General features: G+C 34.0%; 1 protein-coding gene across 1 annotated transcript; it reads right to left on the bottom strand.

Annotated features, from left to right (window-relative positions):
• Positions 1-396: 396 nt before the first annotated feature.
• Positions 397-19,322, bottom strand: c3-1 (complement component C3). The gene is given in 47 exon segments (NM_001032512.1): positions 397-742; positions 1,039-1,124; positions 1,257-1,375; positions 1,646-1,737; positions 2,020-2,092; positions 2,095-2,107; positions 2,109-2,133; positions 2,459-2,586; positions 2,954-3,108; positions 3,422-3,551; positions 3,857-3,990; positions 4,266-4,443; positions 5,017-5,162; positions 5,295-5,482; positions 5,820-6,061; positions 6,533-6,692; positions 6,819-6,903; positions 7,108-7,244; positions 7,673-7,745; positions 7,971-8,109; positions 8,373-8,551; positions 8,790-8,844; positions 9,134-9,276; positions 9,480-9,561; positions 9,564-9,571; positions 9,756-9,780; positions 9,782-9,884; positions 10,215-10,374; positions 10,761-10,884; positions 11,092-11,252; positions 11,514-11,580; positions 11,895-12,083; positions 12,472-12,564; positions 12,914-13,018; positions 13,194-13,288; positions 13,510-13,573; positions 13,795-13,919; positions 14,119-14,251; positions 14,534-14,642; positions 15,063-15,156; positions 15,324-15,369; positions 15,732-15,863; positions 16,199-16,286; positions 16,794-16,966; positions 17,291-17,383; positions 17,696-17,804; positions 19,245-19,322. Coding segments are annotated over 47 exon segments (5,316 nt in total). The 5' UTR covers positions 19,298-19,322; the 3' UTR covers positions 397-537.
• Positions 19,323-19,539: the final 217 nt, after the last annotated feature.

The raw sequence follows: 19,539 nt of genomic DNA, 5'->3' as shown, positions 1-19,539 counted from the left end.
AGTGAAACGTTCCGATTCTGTATTGCGCACATTTCCATAACAGCAGCACTCTTAAAATTCATGAGAGATCTAGGACGTAGACCTACAGTCCAGAGTAGATCATTGATCATAGCTTCCAGTGCGCATGGACATATAACATAAATTGTACTTTCAGAAATCTAACGATTTCAGGCAATATGATTCTTACAGACAATTACTTTTGCTGTGCAAAAATAATACAGATATACAAGGCTTCACCCTCATGCCTCAATATATTTACCTATGGTCCTATATGTTTGCTACATTCCAGCTTATGTATTACGTATTTCCAGACACCGTGGATAAATATTTATATCTAATTCATACTGTCCTGGATCGTTTTCCATTGCCAAACATGAGCTATAAGAAATATTTGCATGCACTTGTTTTAATTTATTAATGCCGATATATCACCAGTATACAATGAAATAAAATATACATTTAAAATTACTGCAGTGCCCTGCAAAGCAAACCTATACACAATTATGACAATGAATCAGCACAATTTTTGATCCAGTTTTAATCACATCCAATATCATTTAAACTTTCTTTCAGGCGTTTCATATTTTCGCATATTGCATTCAACTTTCTGTTTTTCACGCATTTACTTTGCCTAGGAGGCCGGTTTCCGGCGCATCTTACAAGAACACGCTTTGCCCTCGCACACACCACGTCTGTTACCATTCTCTCTGCTGTTGTCTGTTCATCAACTTGATACACTGTCCTGAAACACAATTTATAAATGGTTTGCCATCTTATGACAGTTACCAATTCTAAAAACATTTGTGCTATTGTGAAGTATCTTTCTTTAAAATTTTATATTCAAATACATGCTAGATGCGATAAAAGCAATTTGTTTTTAAATACAGAGTTTTTCTATATTAAAAAAATAAAGTTTTTATAAATATATGCGCATACATGATTATAAACAATTATTGATAATAATAAAAATGTTGATGCGTGATAGATTGCATGTATTATAGAATAGCAATTACATAAGGAAAAATTTAGTTAACTTACTGTGAGAGTCCATTTCTGTTCTGTCTTCTCTCAATAAGCGAACCAGTTATTAGCAGCACCCTACCTTCTTTAAACAGCCTTGTATCCTGAGAATTAAAAAAAGTTTCGAGAATGTTTCACTTTAAGAAAGCAAAAGTATGTTAAAAATGGAAAAAAAACAACATCGATTTGGAGCAAAACCATAAGAATGTATAATAAGGACCCCAACAATATGTAACCTTTGCTGGTCTGTTGTTTCGAAGCAGCCTTAAATCTTCGTCTGTGTCACGACAAGATGCATGACAGTCATTTCTTATCACAAATGTTCGGACAGTTCCATTTTGAACATTGTCACTTCCTTCAAAAATAAGAATATTGAAGTTTGTTATGCAATACTCACACTAAAGTTACACCGAATATTTAACTTATTGTAACATAGAAAAGTAAAAACAGTTAAAATAACATTTTTATTCCATTCATAAACAAAAAAGTACACAAATCAGGCTACACTGTCGACACTGCAGTATGATTTAACACATTTCACAATGAACATGTTTAAAAAACCCACAAGGTCTATTTATAGCACAATATATAAAAGGACAGAAACATGAATATTAAAACAACATACCTGATCTATACACATCTTCAATTACAGCATCTAAGTTGACAAAAACCGAATCTTCCCTTACTCCAATAACCCTAACTTTATACACATACTTCCTAAAAACAAGAAAAAGAGGGAAGCTTATTGTTAAAAACTATATGTGACACAGTTTCATAAACTATGTGGTAAATAAACACAATGATTTCTTGCTTATACTATTCGAGGCCATGGCATGCCATAAGACCTGAGTTGGCAATTTACCCAAATACCCAGGGTGCTACAACCCATTGGCAACCACTTGATTGGAGCATTGGGTGAACCCTGCCCTAAGTTCTAAGCCTTTTTATGTAGGACCTCCATATAGAATGTCAGTGTGGTTTATCAGAAGTCAAACTTACGCTGAACAGCCCTCATCACGATGGTTGTAGCACCTATTTTGAGTGCATGTTCCACATGCTGCACCCACCTCAAATCCAACACATGAAGTTTTTAACAATGTATCATTACGGGTCCTGAAACATAAAAGAAACAAAAGAATTAGTCTAAATTATTTTTGCTAACTATATAGTACTGTCGGATAGCATGGTTACTGGTACATAATGTCCTATATTTCCTATCGTGTTTATAACAAATAATCACACTCTTTTGCAGTCATGAGAATGCAGTTATATAATTCTGTAAATATTTATATTACTATATAAATGTGTATATACTACTATATATATACCTACAATACCCAGCATAAAATATTTCTGTGACTTAGTATTTATGCAGCAATATTCTGACTGTAGAGATCAAATCCCAAAATTTAATCTCTCTCCTAATTTATCTTGTCACCTGCAAGTAGGGCATCCACCTTCTGCACACCTGCACAGATTATCATCATTATTTGCTCCAGTTTCACAATTGGAAGTTTGCAAATCAGGGGTGGTATCAGGGAGAGAGTAGAACTGACCACAGTGGACCTGGGCAAACATTCAAAAATTTGATGTTAAATCTGAGGTTCTTAAACTTTTTGACACACAATCCCCCACACATATAAATGTAAAATAAGAAACAAAACAGGCTAAATGTGAATCCCCAGTTTAATAACCTCCGATTCAGAGTAATTTGTTAGGCTTGCTCTTTCACTGTTACTTATGGTTATGACTAAATCTGTCTTACAGGTTGAGCCTCTGGTAAGCTTAACATTGGACCCCAGGAACTCCCAAAAATTGATTTGAAAAAGTTGCTTTTAAAAGGTTGTTTTGCTAAGTTTTTTAAAAATGTTGTTTAGTTAAGTTTATGAACAGTTGAATAGTAAATCCTGCATTATTTCCAATGAATACTTACCACTGGTTCATAGTACTCGTATATATTTATCTTTCCGGGTTGGGGTTTCCTAACTAGAACCATTTGACGCATTTCAAACGAAATATTCATGCTTTGGCTTGTTATTCGATTCAGATAAAACAAGACATTGTGATTTGTCACCTCATATCTGTCAACTAAAAAAATCAAATTAAAAACCACCTTCTATCTGTAGTGGGTTCATTAAAACATCAAGTCCGTCAATGTATTTGTGTTAACAGAGTACAATATAAAAATAATAATAAACTAACATAAATATTTATTTGAACTTGGCTAGAGTAGAAAGTAGAAAACGGGAAGAAACTATATATTTGTCTTCAGGTAGGCAAACAACAAGTAAAAAACCTATAATAAAAAAGTAAGTTTGCATACACATTCAGTATTTGAATTATAGCTGTAAAACAAATACAAAATTGCAGCAGTTATAGTTATGCTACAAGGTAGTCTTACCAACACCAGCCACATTCTCATCAATAGATAAATCCTCCAAAGTTTGATCAACTGCCTTGTAGCCTGACATGAAACCAACATCAAGAATGGTTGCTTCGGACTGGGGACCAAGTGGTTTAGAAACCGTGATCTGAAATAAAACAGATTTAAATATTGGGTTTAATTATTAATTTGAGAAATTAAAAAAGATAAACAATATAAAGAGGTTCTAAGAGCTAGTGATCTGGTGCTACGAAAACGTAACCAACAAAAATCAAGTCCAACCACTAGTTATTAATAGAGAAATATATTTCACCTAAATGGCATCGTCAGTCTCTTATTCAAATTCTAAGAGCTAGCGTAATAAATTTTGTAAATCTAGCCCTGATCTAATTTTCATATTCTAGGCTTACATAAAGCTAATTTAATTAATCACAAGTTGTTAATAACACGTACAGTGATTTTAATTCTCTTTCCTTGTACACCAGGATTCATGACACGGACATTCGTACTAAGGTTGTAATGACAACTCTCTTCATCCACTACTGTACGGTATGTGCACCGATAGGAAAGAATCCCTTGTCCCTTTCCTTTATGTAGAATGTACAATTACAAAATCATATGATTTGATATGAATAAAAACACAAAACTAATACATGTTGCCTATGCAAGAAATATTCACAAGTGATCCATTAAAATGTTCTTACACCAAACATATAAAAAATAAGTACTGTTTGTCTTAAATAAAATTGAACCTTATTTTATAATTCTAAAAAATTGTGTAAACAGGCAAAAATGTTTACAAAAAACACATTACTGTATTCATGTGTAAAACTAACATAAAAAGTTTTTAATACATACATACCACGTGAAGTCACGTCTACGATTGTCCCTTCAATGACATTTTTAGGCACAGCCATTTGTTTTTTTAATCTTTGATTTGTGTTATCAATATGGTTTGTGTATGCGTTAGGAGGAGCCCACGCTGACCCTGCTGCTCCCTCCATCTCAAAATCGATTCTAGGATTAGCAATTCCTGGTTCCTTTAAAGATAAAGTGTTTTGGTTTATATCAGAACTTGGATTTATTGAATAAATGAATGTGAATGAATGAATGTGTAACTTACTTTATCCTCGCATGGCCGAAAAACGACAGTCTTATCACACGGGTTTAGCACCTCGTGCCAGCTTACAAGTTACCATGTATGTTACTTTGTGGGTAATTATTATTATTATTTTTTTTTGTATGTATGGCTGATAATTCAGACCACCTATTAGTGACCACTGGGTTGGAGCAATTGTCGTTAAGTGTCTTGCCCAAGGACACATACGCCAACATTGGTAGCAGCGTCGAGCCTTGAACCCATTACCTCTGGGTTACAGGCAGGCGCGCTATAACCACTATACCACGGCGCCGGACCTATTAACACTATTTATTACCACTATTTTATGTCGCTGCTACCATTGCACCATTGTGGGCGAATGTGCCCTTGGGCAATACACTTAAGAAGAATTGATACAACCCAGTGGTCACTAATGGGTTGAGAAATGAATGGTATAATTCTAAAATCACTATTTAAACAGTTAAACCTAATATTAGTAATTGTATTTACATACCACAGTACTTATCCATGATAAGTAGGTAGACAAAGCTTGCAGCCCAATCACTGTATCTTGTGTTGACCTGAAGCCACCATTTGAATTCCTCTGACTAATCAACCACAAAGAGATTTTGCGTCCAAGATCCAAATCTGCTTGTACCACTAAAAAACAGAACATGGGGTGAACATGCAGATAAGAATATAAATGTTGGATCAGTGTCTTCCCAAACAGCTGTTTTGACCTATGTTTGAACCCAAACACTCACACATGCTTTAATATAAACATTCACTCACATGGGTCTTTCGCTTTGGACATAGCAACTTGTGCCAATAAAGCGTAGCTGGTGGTTTCAATATCAAGCGCAAGTGGTCGCGTTCTATACCAGTATGCATGTGCATTAGTCCCTGATATTTCAGCAAGAGTTTTTGCTCTCCAAAACACATAGGCCCCGTTCCCTGAGGTCTGTTTCATGGCCATCAACCTGAAATAACAGAGTAATTAGAAAAACCTTTACATGAAAATCATGCAATCTCAATCATAATTTAAAATAAATATAAAAATTAGTATTAGCTATGTGTTAGTTTTACCCAAAAGAATGACTAAATTTTGTCTTTTGACCATCGCACATTGGTATACTAATCTTCATATCACATTGTTTTCCATATATGCAGTTTAGCAAAACAGGTAGTGTTTTACAGATTTTACTTTAACTGTTGATTTAAACAAAAATTTAATAGATTTGTGGGTTTGAAGAAATAAGCTAAAAAGACACCTGGTAAGGTAAATACAGTTTCCAAGTTTTACATAATTCTACTAACCTGGCATTCATCTCAATTGCTAACTGGCTGCGAGGGTTGTGTAACGCAGCTGCGTAAGCCAAGAGTGAAAGTGGATATGGGCGTTGGAATGTTGCATGGTCCTTATGTTGTTCCAAATAGTTCATTGCACTAACTCTTGATGCGATCACTCTTTGATTCAACTCAGGTAAGCAAATGGAATCAATCTCCCCCATGCTTATTGCAACATATGCTGTCAAAGTCATAGGTCCTTTTACTGCTCCCTGTAGAAATAGATAAAGGTAATTTGTGTTTATAGATAAACATTTGCACCCCTTCATGAAAATTAATAGATTAAAGCAACCAGAACCCAGAACCATAATATGACCTCGTATTATGTGTAAAGATATTTGTGTTTCAAGTACAAATATTGCAGATCATTTATGGTTTTGTAAAAATATTTATAAGATGTTATAACACAAGTATTTTTATTAAACATCAGACACACATGGTGTATTCATTCACCTCATGTTCACTGTCAAGTTATAACATGGGTGTCTTTTTTACATCAAACACACTTGCTCGCTGACAAGGTATAACATGAGTGTCATTCCATACACCAAGGTACTTTCAATTCATAAATTTGATAATGCAGGTTTTTTTCATAAAATGCAGAGGTTGGATCCGGCCCTAGATCCCTGACAACGACCTCACCCATAATAGAATACATACAATGCAGCAAATGATAATCTTACATGCATCTCCCTGTGAAGTGGTGGTCTTCGCTCACGGAAATGTCCACCAGCCATTTGTTCCCCGATTAAAAAGTTGAGTGAATTACAAATAGGCCCAACATTCATATCCGTATCATAACGTCTTCCATGGTAAAAAACTTTGTCAACGAAAGCATTTAACCTGTTCAACAACAAGAAATCAGTTAACTCTTTTTTTCTCAAATATTTTCTCTATGAAACTTTTTTTTGACACAAAACCAATTTTGACACAAAACAGTAAAATAAGTAATTTAAAACTTTTACTTACCAAGTGCTTGGCAAGTAATGTGTGAATACAGACCACACTCTTGGATTTGTATGTGTTGTCCTATAAGTCATCTCTCTCTGGAAAGCTGAAATGTTGTAAATATTAGTGGTCAGGTTAAACAACAATACTGGAATGAGAGAATCAAAATTTCGGCCAATTCTATTCCCAAAAAATTGTGAATATTCTGGAACTTGTTTTACAATTATTCTGGGTAAGAAAGTTAAAATTAAATAAAATATATTGACTTTAAAATGACAACAATGCATAATATATTATGTGCAATTCTTACCTGCTTCTATTTTGTTCACTGCTGAATTGTATTCTGGTGAATTAGGTGTAATTGTACCCGTTGTCACTAAATATTGAAGTGCAAAGACAGTAGGTCCAGCATATATCATGGTCTGTTCCCCACAACCATATGGTTGCCTGTATAATGAAAAACATTAAAAAATGATATACATCTCTTTGAATTCAGCATTTGAGATAATGTTCAAGGACATTACAGTGTAACAAAATATATGCAAAACAACAGTATATATCGTTTGGACATTATTATTTTGAAATCGGACCACAACATTAATTTCAATTTCTATTTTATTGTATCCAAGTGAGGTACTACAGCAAAGTACTTCACTACAGTAAGCCACACAAGGGAAATAAGGACTAAAGCCAGAGTTGGTAAAGAGTCAGAGTATCAGGATCCATTAGCATATTTTTTTTTAAATGCAAAGGTAAATCCAGTGAAGCTGACTAGCTGGGAATTAAACAGGTCAGATAGTAGGTTTATTTTGTTTTGTTTTGTGATTTTTTTTGTTTTCGTATTCATTTGTCTTGCACCATAGTTCAGTTGTCACCTGATAAGACTGTTCACATTGTTTGCTTCTTGTGTTACCGGATCAACTTCTATCGCTGGTCCCATGAAGTCCACTGTAATGTTCATGAAAGGGAAATAAAGGGTGGTTGTATTCAGAAATATATGACAATAATATTTTTAACTCTTGAAAAGCCTAATTAAAAATAAGTGCAACTTATTGAAATCCTTCATACTAAATATCTTTAAAATCAATGCCTTTAATTGAGTGCTTTAACAGGGTACAAAAACAACATAGCAAAAATTATATGATGCAACAATTGGACAATATGTGTACTTACTGTAAGCATACAGCATGCACTTTCTTGTCCCCAAAACAAATTGTTCAGGAAAAGTGAAATTTATTTGAGTCTGTTGAACTCTGCTATTTTTTAAATCAATCGGGAAAGTCTCATAGATGTCTTTAAGTTCCCCTTCATCCTAAGATGGTAAAGAATGTTTATTGTAAACACTTTATATTGGTGGACAACCTTTTTTATTCATTTATCTTAGTAGGACAAGACAAATGAGCGCTCTGTATTGTGGGCGTACACATGGTGGCTTTATGAATCATATGTTTTTGCTTGTGAGTTGCAAAAATCTTTGTGGTTTATTTTGTGCGGTTGTTGTTGTTAATTTAATCAACATGTTTTTGAGCGCAAATTTCTAAAAGTTTACAGAAGCGAGTTAAAATAAATGTTCACCTCAATCAGAATCTCCTTCTTAACACTATCATAAGTTCTATTCCGATTGTCAGTGATGTATACTTCCACTGTAGCCTTGGGAATATCTCCTGCAGGAATTCGAAGTGGAAGGACAGCAAAAGAAGCTGAACCTGCACTGTTTGGACCAACACTTATCGTCCGAACTAAGTCATAGCTGCCTGCAATAAATTGCTATTAATTATCAACTTTGTAAACTACCATAAATTAGGTGTTGTATTTCTAACATTTTTTATTTTTAAACATTTTTTTTAATTTCTAGCATCTTTTAATTAAAACTACATTTTGGATTTGTAACAATCTAATATTCCAGAAATGATCTTCTTGAAGATTAAAATTATAAGACCTATATAACTTAATGAAGTATTGCCACACAACAAGATAAGTTAACTATCTTACCATCTGTACGGAAGTGTGTGCACAGTACAGGATGAGCCCTCATCATAATATCCACCTGAAATACAGTAACATTTTTTGAACAAACATTTTATAACTCAAATATGAATTATTATCTTCCTTTAGTTTATAGATACCATAAAAATGAAACAGTAGCCTAAAATAATAAACCCCTGGACCCTATGCATGCATTTGCCCAACAGATTACCAATATAAAACTAAAACCTGTTAGTATTTCAGGTATTTGTTAATGTATTATGGCTGGGGGGGATATACTTGTGAAGATAAAAAAAAAAAATAATTTATGGACAGACAGATTAAAACTTTATATTATTTCACAAACTGACCGTAACTAGAGTGTCACCATAGTTAAATACAGAGAGCTTTATCAGTGCTTGTTCCCGCTTTTTCAAGGAGTAAGGAGTGTAAACTTGAACGAAAACATTTTTAAACACTTTCACATTAGTGGTGGGTGCAATGCAGAAACCATCTGGAGAAAGTTAAGTCAATTAAATACTGATTCATAAATTAAAGTTCATGCTTGGAGCAATAATTTCCAAAAAGGACCAAAAAAGTATGTTAGCGTTGTCAAAAAAACTTTCAGTTTTAAAATAAAAATATGCAAACAAGTTTTGTCTTTATGTGCAATTTTTAGCTTAATGTAGAATAAAATGCCTGCAAATAGATACATACCTGGAGTATCTGCTGAAGCCATTGCGTCTATTTCATAAGTTGTAATACTGTCCCTCGCTTTAGCAGTAATCTGCCTCCTTCCGCCTGCTCCACTGAACAAATATTTTCATTTATCAGTTGGTAACATTTATCATAAATGAATGCATGACTGAATAGTATTTATTTATCCCTGCACGACTGCTTAAAAGATTATACCATGAGCATCAGCTCCACCTCAAAGCTTAGTTATCTAACATTCATATATATTCATATAGTTAAACAATAACGGGTCCTTACATGTTGAGGGATCTAAATATAAGGCTTTCTGCAAAATCTTTTCGCACAGCACTTGCAACACTCCGTTCCACTGCGCCGTTTACTCCAATACTTCTTCCTTGGACTCTTTGACGTCTTGTACCAGAGTTGCTAAAATAAAACACGAATGAGTTATTGATACTAGTTGATGGTCAAAATATCAAGTTAAATAGTAGCCAAAAACCGCATTGTTCTCTAAGTTAAAAGGGTAGTTTTGCAACTGGAATACAAGTTAAAATCTTTGACACAAAGCAATGCATAAAAATAGTAGTAAACGAAGTGATGCATAGAACGATACTGTAAACTTTTCTAATGGGTAAGTGGCATAAGAAACACTTATAGGAAAAAGAAATAAATACTTGGCATATTATTATTTTGATACACCCCGCATGTTAAGCATAGGTGTTATAAACAAGTTGCATTAAATAATATGTAACTTACAGTCTAGCCAAGGCAATACATTCTGCATAAAATCGTTCAGAACAACCAGGAATGGCGTCATCAAAAGTATAAATCACTCTGTCTCTTTGCATTTCACATGTGTCATATTCTGAAAAACTTTTTTTCTTTCCATCTTCCCCACATTTGTGTAGCTTTGCCTCTGAGTAATTATCATCATTTAGTTATGTATGGAGCATAATTTGCCAATGCAAAGACCATCATGTACCTTTTAAATTAATCTAACAGTGCATCAATAGGGACTCTGCATTAGCAGCATAAAATTTTCTAAATTTAGTTTTAAAACATTTATGTACATTCCAATTATCATATTGTATAATAAATTGAGAAACATCCAACATATATAAATTAATGGAGAAACATATAAATTAATGGAGAAACATATAAATTAATGGAGAAACATATAAATTTATCGAGAAACATATAAATTTATCGAGAAACATATAAATTAATGGAGAAACATACAGCTAGTATTAAACTTGTACCATGTATATAAGTTTAATAGCGTAATGTTACACAACTTCTTACCAATACTTAGATCTTGTTCAACTTGTATCTGTCGTTTCTTTCTACTCTGTGCCGCAGCAGTGCAGTCCAAGGTATCCAAAGCTCCAGGCTTGTGTGTTGGAGTTGTTAGCGTTAACCCAGCTCCCTATATTTGTCATTAAATTGAAAATATATATTTTTTATCCAAACCATGTCTTATTGACTGTTGTTTAACTAATATATTCTATTACGTATTTATTTAAATAAGTTATTTGCATTTTACAGACAATGTTTGCCTTTATATGTAAGTAACAAGATAACTATATGGCCATAAACTAAATTAAACATATTCATGATTTTTTTGTTCACTTACAAAGAACACGTTAGGGCCATCACTTCCACCATTACTGACACAGCCTTGGTCATAAGCTGCCATGTCACTGAACATGGAGTTGCGAGTCAAACGACTTCCGTTGTACAAGAAGTAAGCAGCACGATCAACGCCATATAAAAGCACATCAGCATTTTGGGCACCTGTAAATAAAATGTTGGTATTTTTCAGAAAGTGATTCAATTTATTTAACGCCAAGATAGGGTAACCAAGATCATTTTAATACGAGAAAAACAAAAGTTGTCAGTAGGATCTGTAGATAAAAAAAAAGTTCTGGGTCAAAAAGGTTTTGTAACAAACAAATATGAAGATAATATACACAGCTAAAGATACATTCCGAAAAAAGAAAATCATGTCGCAATGGTAGGTAATGTGCAATCATATACGCAGATATAAAAACAAACCTTCAATAGTGTATGTTATTGGAGCACCAGGTTTCACTGTGTTTCGGTTTGTTGTTACGGTTAATTCCTAGAGATATATGCATTGTTGTTACTTTTTGCAATAATTTTTTTTTTCACAAGATAGAAAACAAAACAATCACCCGATCACCCGGATGTATTAAAGTATTATAAACCGAATGTACTGTAAAAATTCTCCATGCAACATCAAAAAGGAAATTTGGATTATGATTCTGTGCATGTAATGGTGTATCTATTTAAAAAACACCTAAAAATGTTTTATTAAAAACTAGAAAACCAACTATACATGATGTCACAATTAAAAAGTTTCATGTCATTGTCAATCCATATAAATTTCAGCAGAATTCAATGAGGATTACTTACAGTTTCACATCTGTTCACCACATTCACAAAAGCAGAATTCGAGACAACTTCTGCCCCGTGTAGGAAATAAGCAATGACCCTCATAGATGGAACCATTGCTTGTGTAACTTGTATAATCTGCACAATATTGTGGCTGTTTGCTGGAGGAACAATCCTTCCAACCAACACCACACTTCCACGAGAGACAACCTAAAGAAAGCACAAAATTTTTAGCCCATTACAATTACAAACTATCAAATGAATTAACCGGGGCTAGATACCCTTCTTAACCTACAAGTGAATTGAACTAACAAAGCATTTGTCCGCTTTGTAGGTGAACAGGTCTGCCTCTAACCCAGGGGCAATGGGTTCAAGACTGTATTCTGCTACCCTTGTGGGCTTTTCCTGGTCAATATAAGTTTCCAAAATTATTAGCCACACAAAAAGAAAATGGGGGGTGTATAAAACATAACACCCGGGTTTAACGACTGTCGTTTCGGGCAACGCGAGGATATAGTAGAAAGTTACAAAAAATTAAATCAATACCTCTATATATTCTAGGAATCAAGCCATAATTATACAAATAAGATCAACTCACATAGAACCGAATTTCTGCAGGTGTGGGTTGATTGAAAGCAAGCGTAATATGAACCTCACGGCCAACATCAACAGTGTGTGGGTTTGGTGTCACCTACAAACATAAAACAAAGCAGAAATAAAAAGCAGAAATTTTTACCACAAGGAGCTGTTCCGTTTAAACTTTGTAAATGACAATTTTCTGTATATAGAAAAAAGGTACCAAACACCTCCTTGCCTTTGGAAATTAAACATTAACCAATCATATTACAAACATGTGATTTTTATGACAGTTACTGGTGTAAGGAAAAATATGTGACATAAATTTCTACACTTATGTATAATGCTCCATATAGAAGCCATCATTAATTCCATGCAAATATATTATATTTCTTTGTATTGTACTACTAAAATGTCATAAATACTGTTTTATGAAAAAAAGCTCTTTCGAGTCTTGTACAAACCGTGAGGAACCTCTGGCCTGGAGAGTTATATGCTTCAACTGTAATATTAACAGTAGCCTGATTGGCAGCTCCAAGATTAGGCTTAGCAGTGGTCACTTTGATGAACTAAAGATAACAATAACAGTACGTAAAAAAAACAAAATATGAAAAGGTATAATTAATTCTTGAAAACTTCTGGCATATGCGTTAACTTTATTGCTTTATTGTTTCATTTTTCACCCAGCAACATATCATCAAGGTAAAAACAAAAAACCTTTTTGTATGAGGATTGTGTAGATACCTGTGTTCCAGTTGTATCGAAGTTGTGAGGATAATTCACTTGGCCATTTTGATTTGCGGTACTATTACGTATAACACGTTGACCATTGGGACCAGCTTAAAAAAATAAAAAACATTTCAGTGTATGGTCACTTAAGACTCTTGGGTGTTAAACTGAAAACTCAAGGGCTTTTGACGTAGTAATAGGTCTGTGACCCAAAAAAGTTACATACATGGTAACTCGTAAGCTGGCATGAGGTCTAGGAAACAGAACATCCATATTTTAATGACTATCGTTTTCCGGGGAGGCGAGGATAAAGCAATTTACATTCACTTACTTATTTCTATTCTGACTGGAATATTCGCCATGTTTTGATGAGTGACAACATCTTGTACATCAACCTAAACAACAACAACAAATAATAAAATTAAACATACAAAGCAAAAATAAAGTAACAACAACCAATTTCTCTCATTTATCAAAAATTCTTCATATTAATTTTTAGTTTATTTTCATCACCATTGACAATAAATGTCGGGATTAAAAAAGAAAACCTTACACACAATTAGGGATGTGTACAACTGCAAATATTTACAAGTATATCAGTCCCTCACTAGTTTACCTGTAGCAAATAAGAAATTCCAGGGGTGTGATACTTCAATGCACGTGACTTATCAATTCTGTATGGTGTTCTTAAAATTGGGATGTTTGAAATGACTGCAGATTCCATAACACCATCAGCCTCACCTGGGTAATAATAATAATAATCAGGTTTTTCTAAACAAGCACACTAAAGTTTTACATGTGTTAAGTTAAAAATTTGGCAAAGCAAGAATTTTAACAGAAGCATGTAAATGTGTAGAAAATGATGGTTTAAAGGTTCTTAAACAGGGGTTTAAGTTGTAACAGTGACTGATTTTAATCGACCATTATATTAAATACCAACCGTTCACTGTCGCAAAAATAGAAACCACGGCTCCTTGGTCTGACATTTGTGCCAGAGTTTCACCAGGTTGCAAAATGCCAATGAGTTCAGCTAGTGGGATGCTAAAAGGCTTCACACCATTTCTGAATAATGCCTAGAAGTTGAAAATACAATTAAACCTCACCAAACGTCCAAGTTATATAGTATATAGTTTATACCATAATAGAAAGTTTGTTACATACGTGGTAAGTCCGAAGTGGCATGAGGTGTGTGAAACAAAACACGTTTGTTATAATGACTGTCATCGCAAGGTTTGAGTTACATTCACTCATTCATGAATTTTAATTAATGCACTCCTGCCAACAAGCCAATGTCTCTCCGTAGGCACATTTACATAAATCAGCCCAAAATATTTGTTTTTATAAACTACAATTACCGTTCGGGTTATTCTTGGTGGTATCTGATAAAACTTGATTGCTGGACCACCTGGCAGCTTCTGTAGAGTTGCAGAAAGATAGACATTGCCATTTACCGGTTCGCCATAGCTGTGTAAGAGCAATTAAATCATCATAATTTTTTTGTGTATCTCGCTTTATCCTTGTGTGGCCAGAAAACGACAATCGTTATAACACTCATGTTCTGTTTTACACACCTCGTGCCCAGTTACGAATTACCAAGTATATAACTTTGCTGATAAATTTTTACTTTTTGATTTTATTTTATGGCTGACAATTTAGACAACCTATTAATGACTAATGGATTGGAGAAATTGCTGATAAATGTTTGCCAACGGACACATACACCAACAATGGTATCAGCAACGAACCTTGAACCTATAATCCCTGGGTTAAAGGCAGGCGCGCTAACCATCCACTCCAACTTTATAAAGTATGTAAAAATTATCCAATTTGTAAAAGTTATCTAACTCATATGCAGTAAAATTCATAAATTATCAAACAACCCACCTATAGTTCGCATAGATAGTGCCAGTTATACGAGGGTCACTTGTCAAAATGTGGCTTTGGGCAAGTTGCAGTGCCACATCAAATGTCGGAAGAACTGCAGATATATTAATTAACTAATGAGTTAACTTAAGATTAAAACTAAGGTCCTCTATTGTAATATATGGCCTCACTCATATAGAAAAGAAAATTTAAACAACTATGTATTTAACAAGTAATTCATTATGGAATAAAACTACGTGTTTATTACTACATAGCTCTCACCATATTTATCAATCTTAAAACTTGTTGTGCTTGATGTGGTGTAACCCTGGATAAAGACAACAATATTCATTTTAAACAACCTAATTCTTATCAGGTAAAGCATTATAATAAAACCTAACTTTTATTTATTCTTTGATCATAATAAGAAGACCATACTTGTTAAATCAACGAAGAGAGGGACTTAACAGCAAAACAACAGTTGCTGTAACAAGCTACACACAAGAAAGTATAGAAAATAGTGGTGTTTAAAAGCATGGCTGTTGAACCTAATAAACAGTAAACTCCTAGGAGTTAACACATTTGAAATTACTAAGCAGTTCGAAGAAAGTGTGCATAAGGTATAAACAACATTTAAAATTATTTCCCCACTTTAAACAAATAAATTATTTGTTTTCACAGTTGACTTACATCTGAAGAAAACTTCACTTCAATACTCCATGTTCCATAAATGGGATTCTCATTGATTGCGAACTCATGATTTAATCTATTACTTTGTAGATCAACAAATGATTCTCTGACCAAACCAATTCCATCTGGAGTCTGTATGATTTTTATTGAATTTGGTTAAACAGAATTCCCATGCAAGGTACAGTTATACCGAGGGCAAACAATTATCATATGAAAAAAAATTTTTTTACAAAATATGTAAATTAACAAAAAAGATGCCCATTTTTAAAAGGTACAAAACTGATGATCACCATTTATAGTTTAAGTACTGTCTGCTGGTAGCAAGATGCTTTGGACCAAGATTGCAATAAATTGATTTTTTTTTTTTTTTCGAAATAATCTATAGTTCTGAAAGGTGTTAGAAAACCAACTAATGCTCATAACTATATGCTGAAAACTGAAAGTTAAAAATGCAATTTTATTCACACCTGGATTGTAATTTCTGCATCCACTCCAGTCTGGTGGCCCATGTTTTGGTTTAATAGGAACGCTGAGATCTTAACTGTGTCATTGGGTCTGTGTTTACAAAAGTTCAACTGTTATTATAAATAAATTGACTTTGGTTGTTGGGTGATAGGCAACTCCGGCCTAAAACCCAGGTTCCCTAGCGTGCCTCGTGGAAAGGGTCACAAGAAGAAAAACAAATACAATCTTATCCTAATGCAAGTCCTGCAGTATAAGTTGTGTTATAATTGTATAATGTTGCCTAGAGACCCTTTTTTAATGTTATGTTTGGGACCCTTTTAAAAAAGTTGAGTGAACAAACTTTAGCATTATTGTCTATTGTTGCTCAACATCAAATGTAGAAGTTTTAAAAAATATTCTTTCTATATAGTAAATGTGACAAGGTGTAACAGTCATGTGCTTATTTTATAAGGTTTGTAATTATGTTTTATTCAAAAGCGTGTAATAATGAGTCGTTATACTGTTCCGTTCCGTATGTTTAATATGTTGTTTACTACCCAGGCATTTGTAACCAGGACCAAAGAGAAAAAATAAAATCATTCATTTATATTCGTTTACTTGTAAATTGGTCGATCGGTGATGACGTAAATATAACCGCTTTGTTTGCTGACGAGTACGTCAATGTTTTCGGTGAAATCTGAATTACTGTTCGTTACTTGGATGGTTAAACGAACTTTCTGTGTCAACCCAAAACTGGCGATTCCGTCTGCTCCTTGTGGGTCACGAGTGACCTGGTAAAATGTTATACTGACTTATTAAACAAACCATAAATAGTGTTTATATCTTTAAATGTAGTGGAAAAAATTGGAACAATAAAAAATTGGAACAGAGAAAGGAATTAGCACCAAAACAACAGCTAAAAACATGAGAGTTGCAAAAAAACTCTTAAGTAATAGTGTAAACATTTAGGTTAGTTCATTGATAAATCTAAAGAATGAACAATTCATTTTTAACCAAGTTGTTTTTGTTTTTATTAACCAAGTTGTTTAATTTTAAAACATAGAAATTGGGTTTCATTAGATATGTGTCGTACTCATACTTGTGGAAAATCTTACCCTGAAAGTCATTTCGATCGGGTTTTGGCATTGCGCCGGTGTTAGAACACGCTGCCCGGTTCGACTGAAGAAAGTTTGTAATCCAGGAAGATCCTAAAAAAAAAGCGAAACCCAAAATATGTTGAAAAGTCTTAAGAAAGCAATCAACTTAAAGGGTTATCTCTTGTGTGTTTTGCACAGAACGCAACTACTATTGGAATCCAATGCAGCTTTGTGTGACGTTTTGTTTGTGTACCGTTGTTATATATGTTTATAGTTTTTGTGTTTATAGATTGCTTCCATGTCCATTGCTGATGTGTATATAGATTAGGTGTTCTTTCGTTGTTATGTTTTGGGCTTCTATGTTGTTTGCTCATGCTCTATGTGACATAGCTAACGTATTGCAAGTATGCTAGTTATAAATACCTGCAAATATCCGGTAATTGTAGCCCTGTTATAACCATGGAGGTTTACAATAATCTTTTCGTCGGCGTCAACTCTTAATGCCTTGGGGACCACAACAGTGTGGTCGAACCTTTAACAAAACATAAAAAACTTGAATGACCGGCATTTTAATTTCATTAAAGCAGGAGTAACTACCGGAAAGGGAGCTATAAAACTTGTCAAGATACCATATAGTAGGGTGGGGCAAGATGGGATGCCTAGTATATAGATACAAATGTCTGATCGTGTTCTAACAAACAACGCTGCGTAATTATAATGACAGCACTATTGCCCCAGCACGCACAACACAGTATGCTATATTAGTGTAACTAGTGTTAACTGAACGTTGAGTTAGTTTGCCAATATCAGGTTTAATTACGGAACTTCAGCTAACCCTCCGGCTTTTAATGAAGCACGACAGACTTTGCGCTAAACAAACTTTATCAAGAAACCAACTTTCGCCTAATCGCCGATGTAAAAAAATGTCAAACCAGTTTTGCTTAAGCGCAAATTTGAATGCAGGTTAGCCGTTTTTTTATTTTATTTTTTTGTATCGTATTTTTACAAATTACGTTAAGTTAATTTCTACCTCTGTCCCATTTACTACTAAACAAAGAAAGTTCAAAGAATTATAAAACCTCACGACTCTTATAGACCGTTGTTAATTGTTTAAAACACGATCATATTTGAATATCATGCTAAAGGTGTCCCGCCTCCCCCCGCCCTCATACTATATATCAGATTATAATTATATGCATGAAGAGCTCCATTGTTTAGCGTGTTTGCAACGTAGTTTAAGTGGCAAGCAGCATAAAATTTAAGCAAAGGGAAGCCTAAATCTCTTTTCGCCACAAAATTTCGACAACCATATTCAACCGCTCGACCATTTCGCAAAAGCTATCTTGCGGAAGTAATTCAACTTTTATTTTAACCAATTCGCAAAAGCTTGCGGAAGCTCTTGAATTTTATTCTGTCAATCGTTACCGCAAAAGTTGTTTTAAAATTGCACACGGGAACGACAGTGGCCTAATTTATCTTTATTTATCGATTTTTCCATCGACAACAAATATTTACTTAGAAAAATGTTACTAATACGGTTAATGGGTTACGAGACAAGAAATAATACAAATCTTTAAAATCGTAAGAAATTGCTTTTGGTGTCCTCTGTAGAGTTATACCGTTCTTGCTCTATAAGATACACCGTACCATACATGCAAGGTTTATAGATTGTACTAGGTTGGGGAGATATGGGACACGCTTAACACTTTCAAATATAGGATTTAGGCGTCAACGGAACCCATTTTATCCACTGTACTATATATTTTAATTTAGTAAAGACTGCTGCGCTGGATTTCGGCCAGAAACTTAATAAATATTTTAAGTTAATTTAATCGTAGCGTCCTGTAGTTGCCAGGCGTTTTATAAAGACAAAAAATGTAATTGTTTTTGTTAATTAAGAACAATTAAAATTCCGGGGGCAAAGTTAAATCTATAGCCTAAATACTTAACTACAAAAATAATAAAAACTTACGCGGTCGCGACTGCCAACAGCGTCACAAGTAAAGAGAACGAAAACCAGACCATGTTGATCACACAGTTTGACTGAAAACGAAGATTGTTTGCAGAATCGGGACACATATATATATACATGCAGGCCTGCGTAGCCTTTTTCAAAAAAGTTTGGCGACGTTAATCGTTTCACGGAAACTAATAAGTCTTGAATGAGGTTGAGGCTATATTCGCCTTAAGGCACAAATAGCAATCGAAAGCCGACGACCTGCTGGAGTACCAACATTGGATTTTTCCTTGCCGCAGGCAGCCAATAC

Source organism: Ciona intestinalis, chromosome 11, assembly GCF_000224145.3.
Source record: "Ciona intestinalis chromosome 11, KH, whole genome shotgun sequence".
In the NCBI taxonomy this organism is placed as follows: Eukaryota; Metazoa; Chordata; class Ascidiacea; order Phlebobranchia; family Cionidae; genus Ciona; species Ciona intestinalis.
The sequence above is the reverse complement of the archived record's forward strand: the minus strand, read 5'-3'. Positions and strand labels throughout refer to the sequence as shown.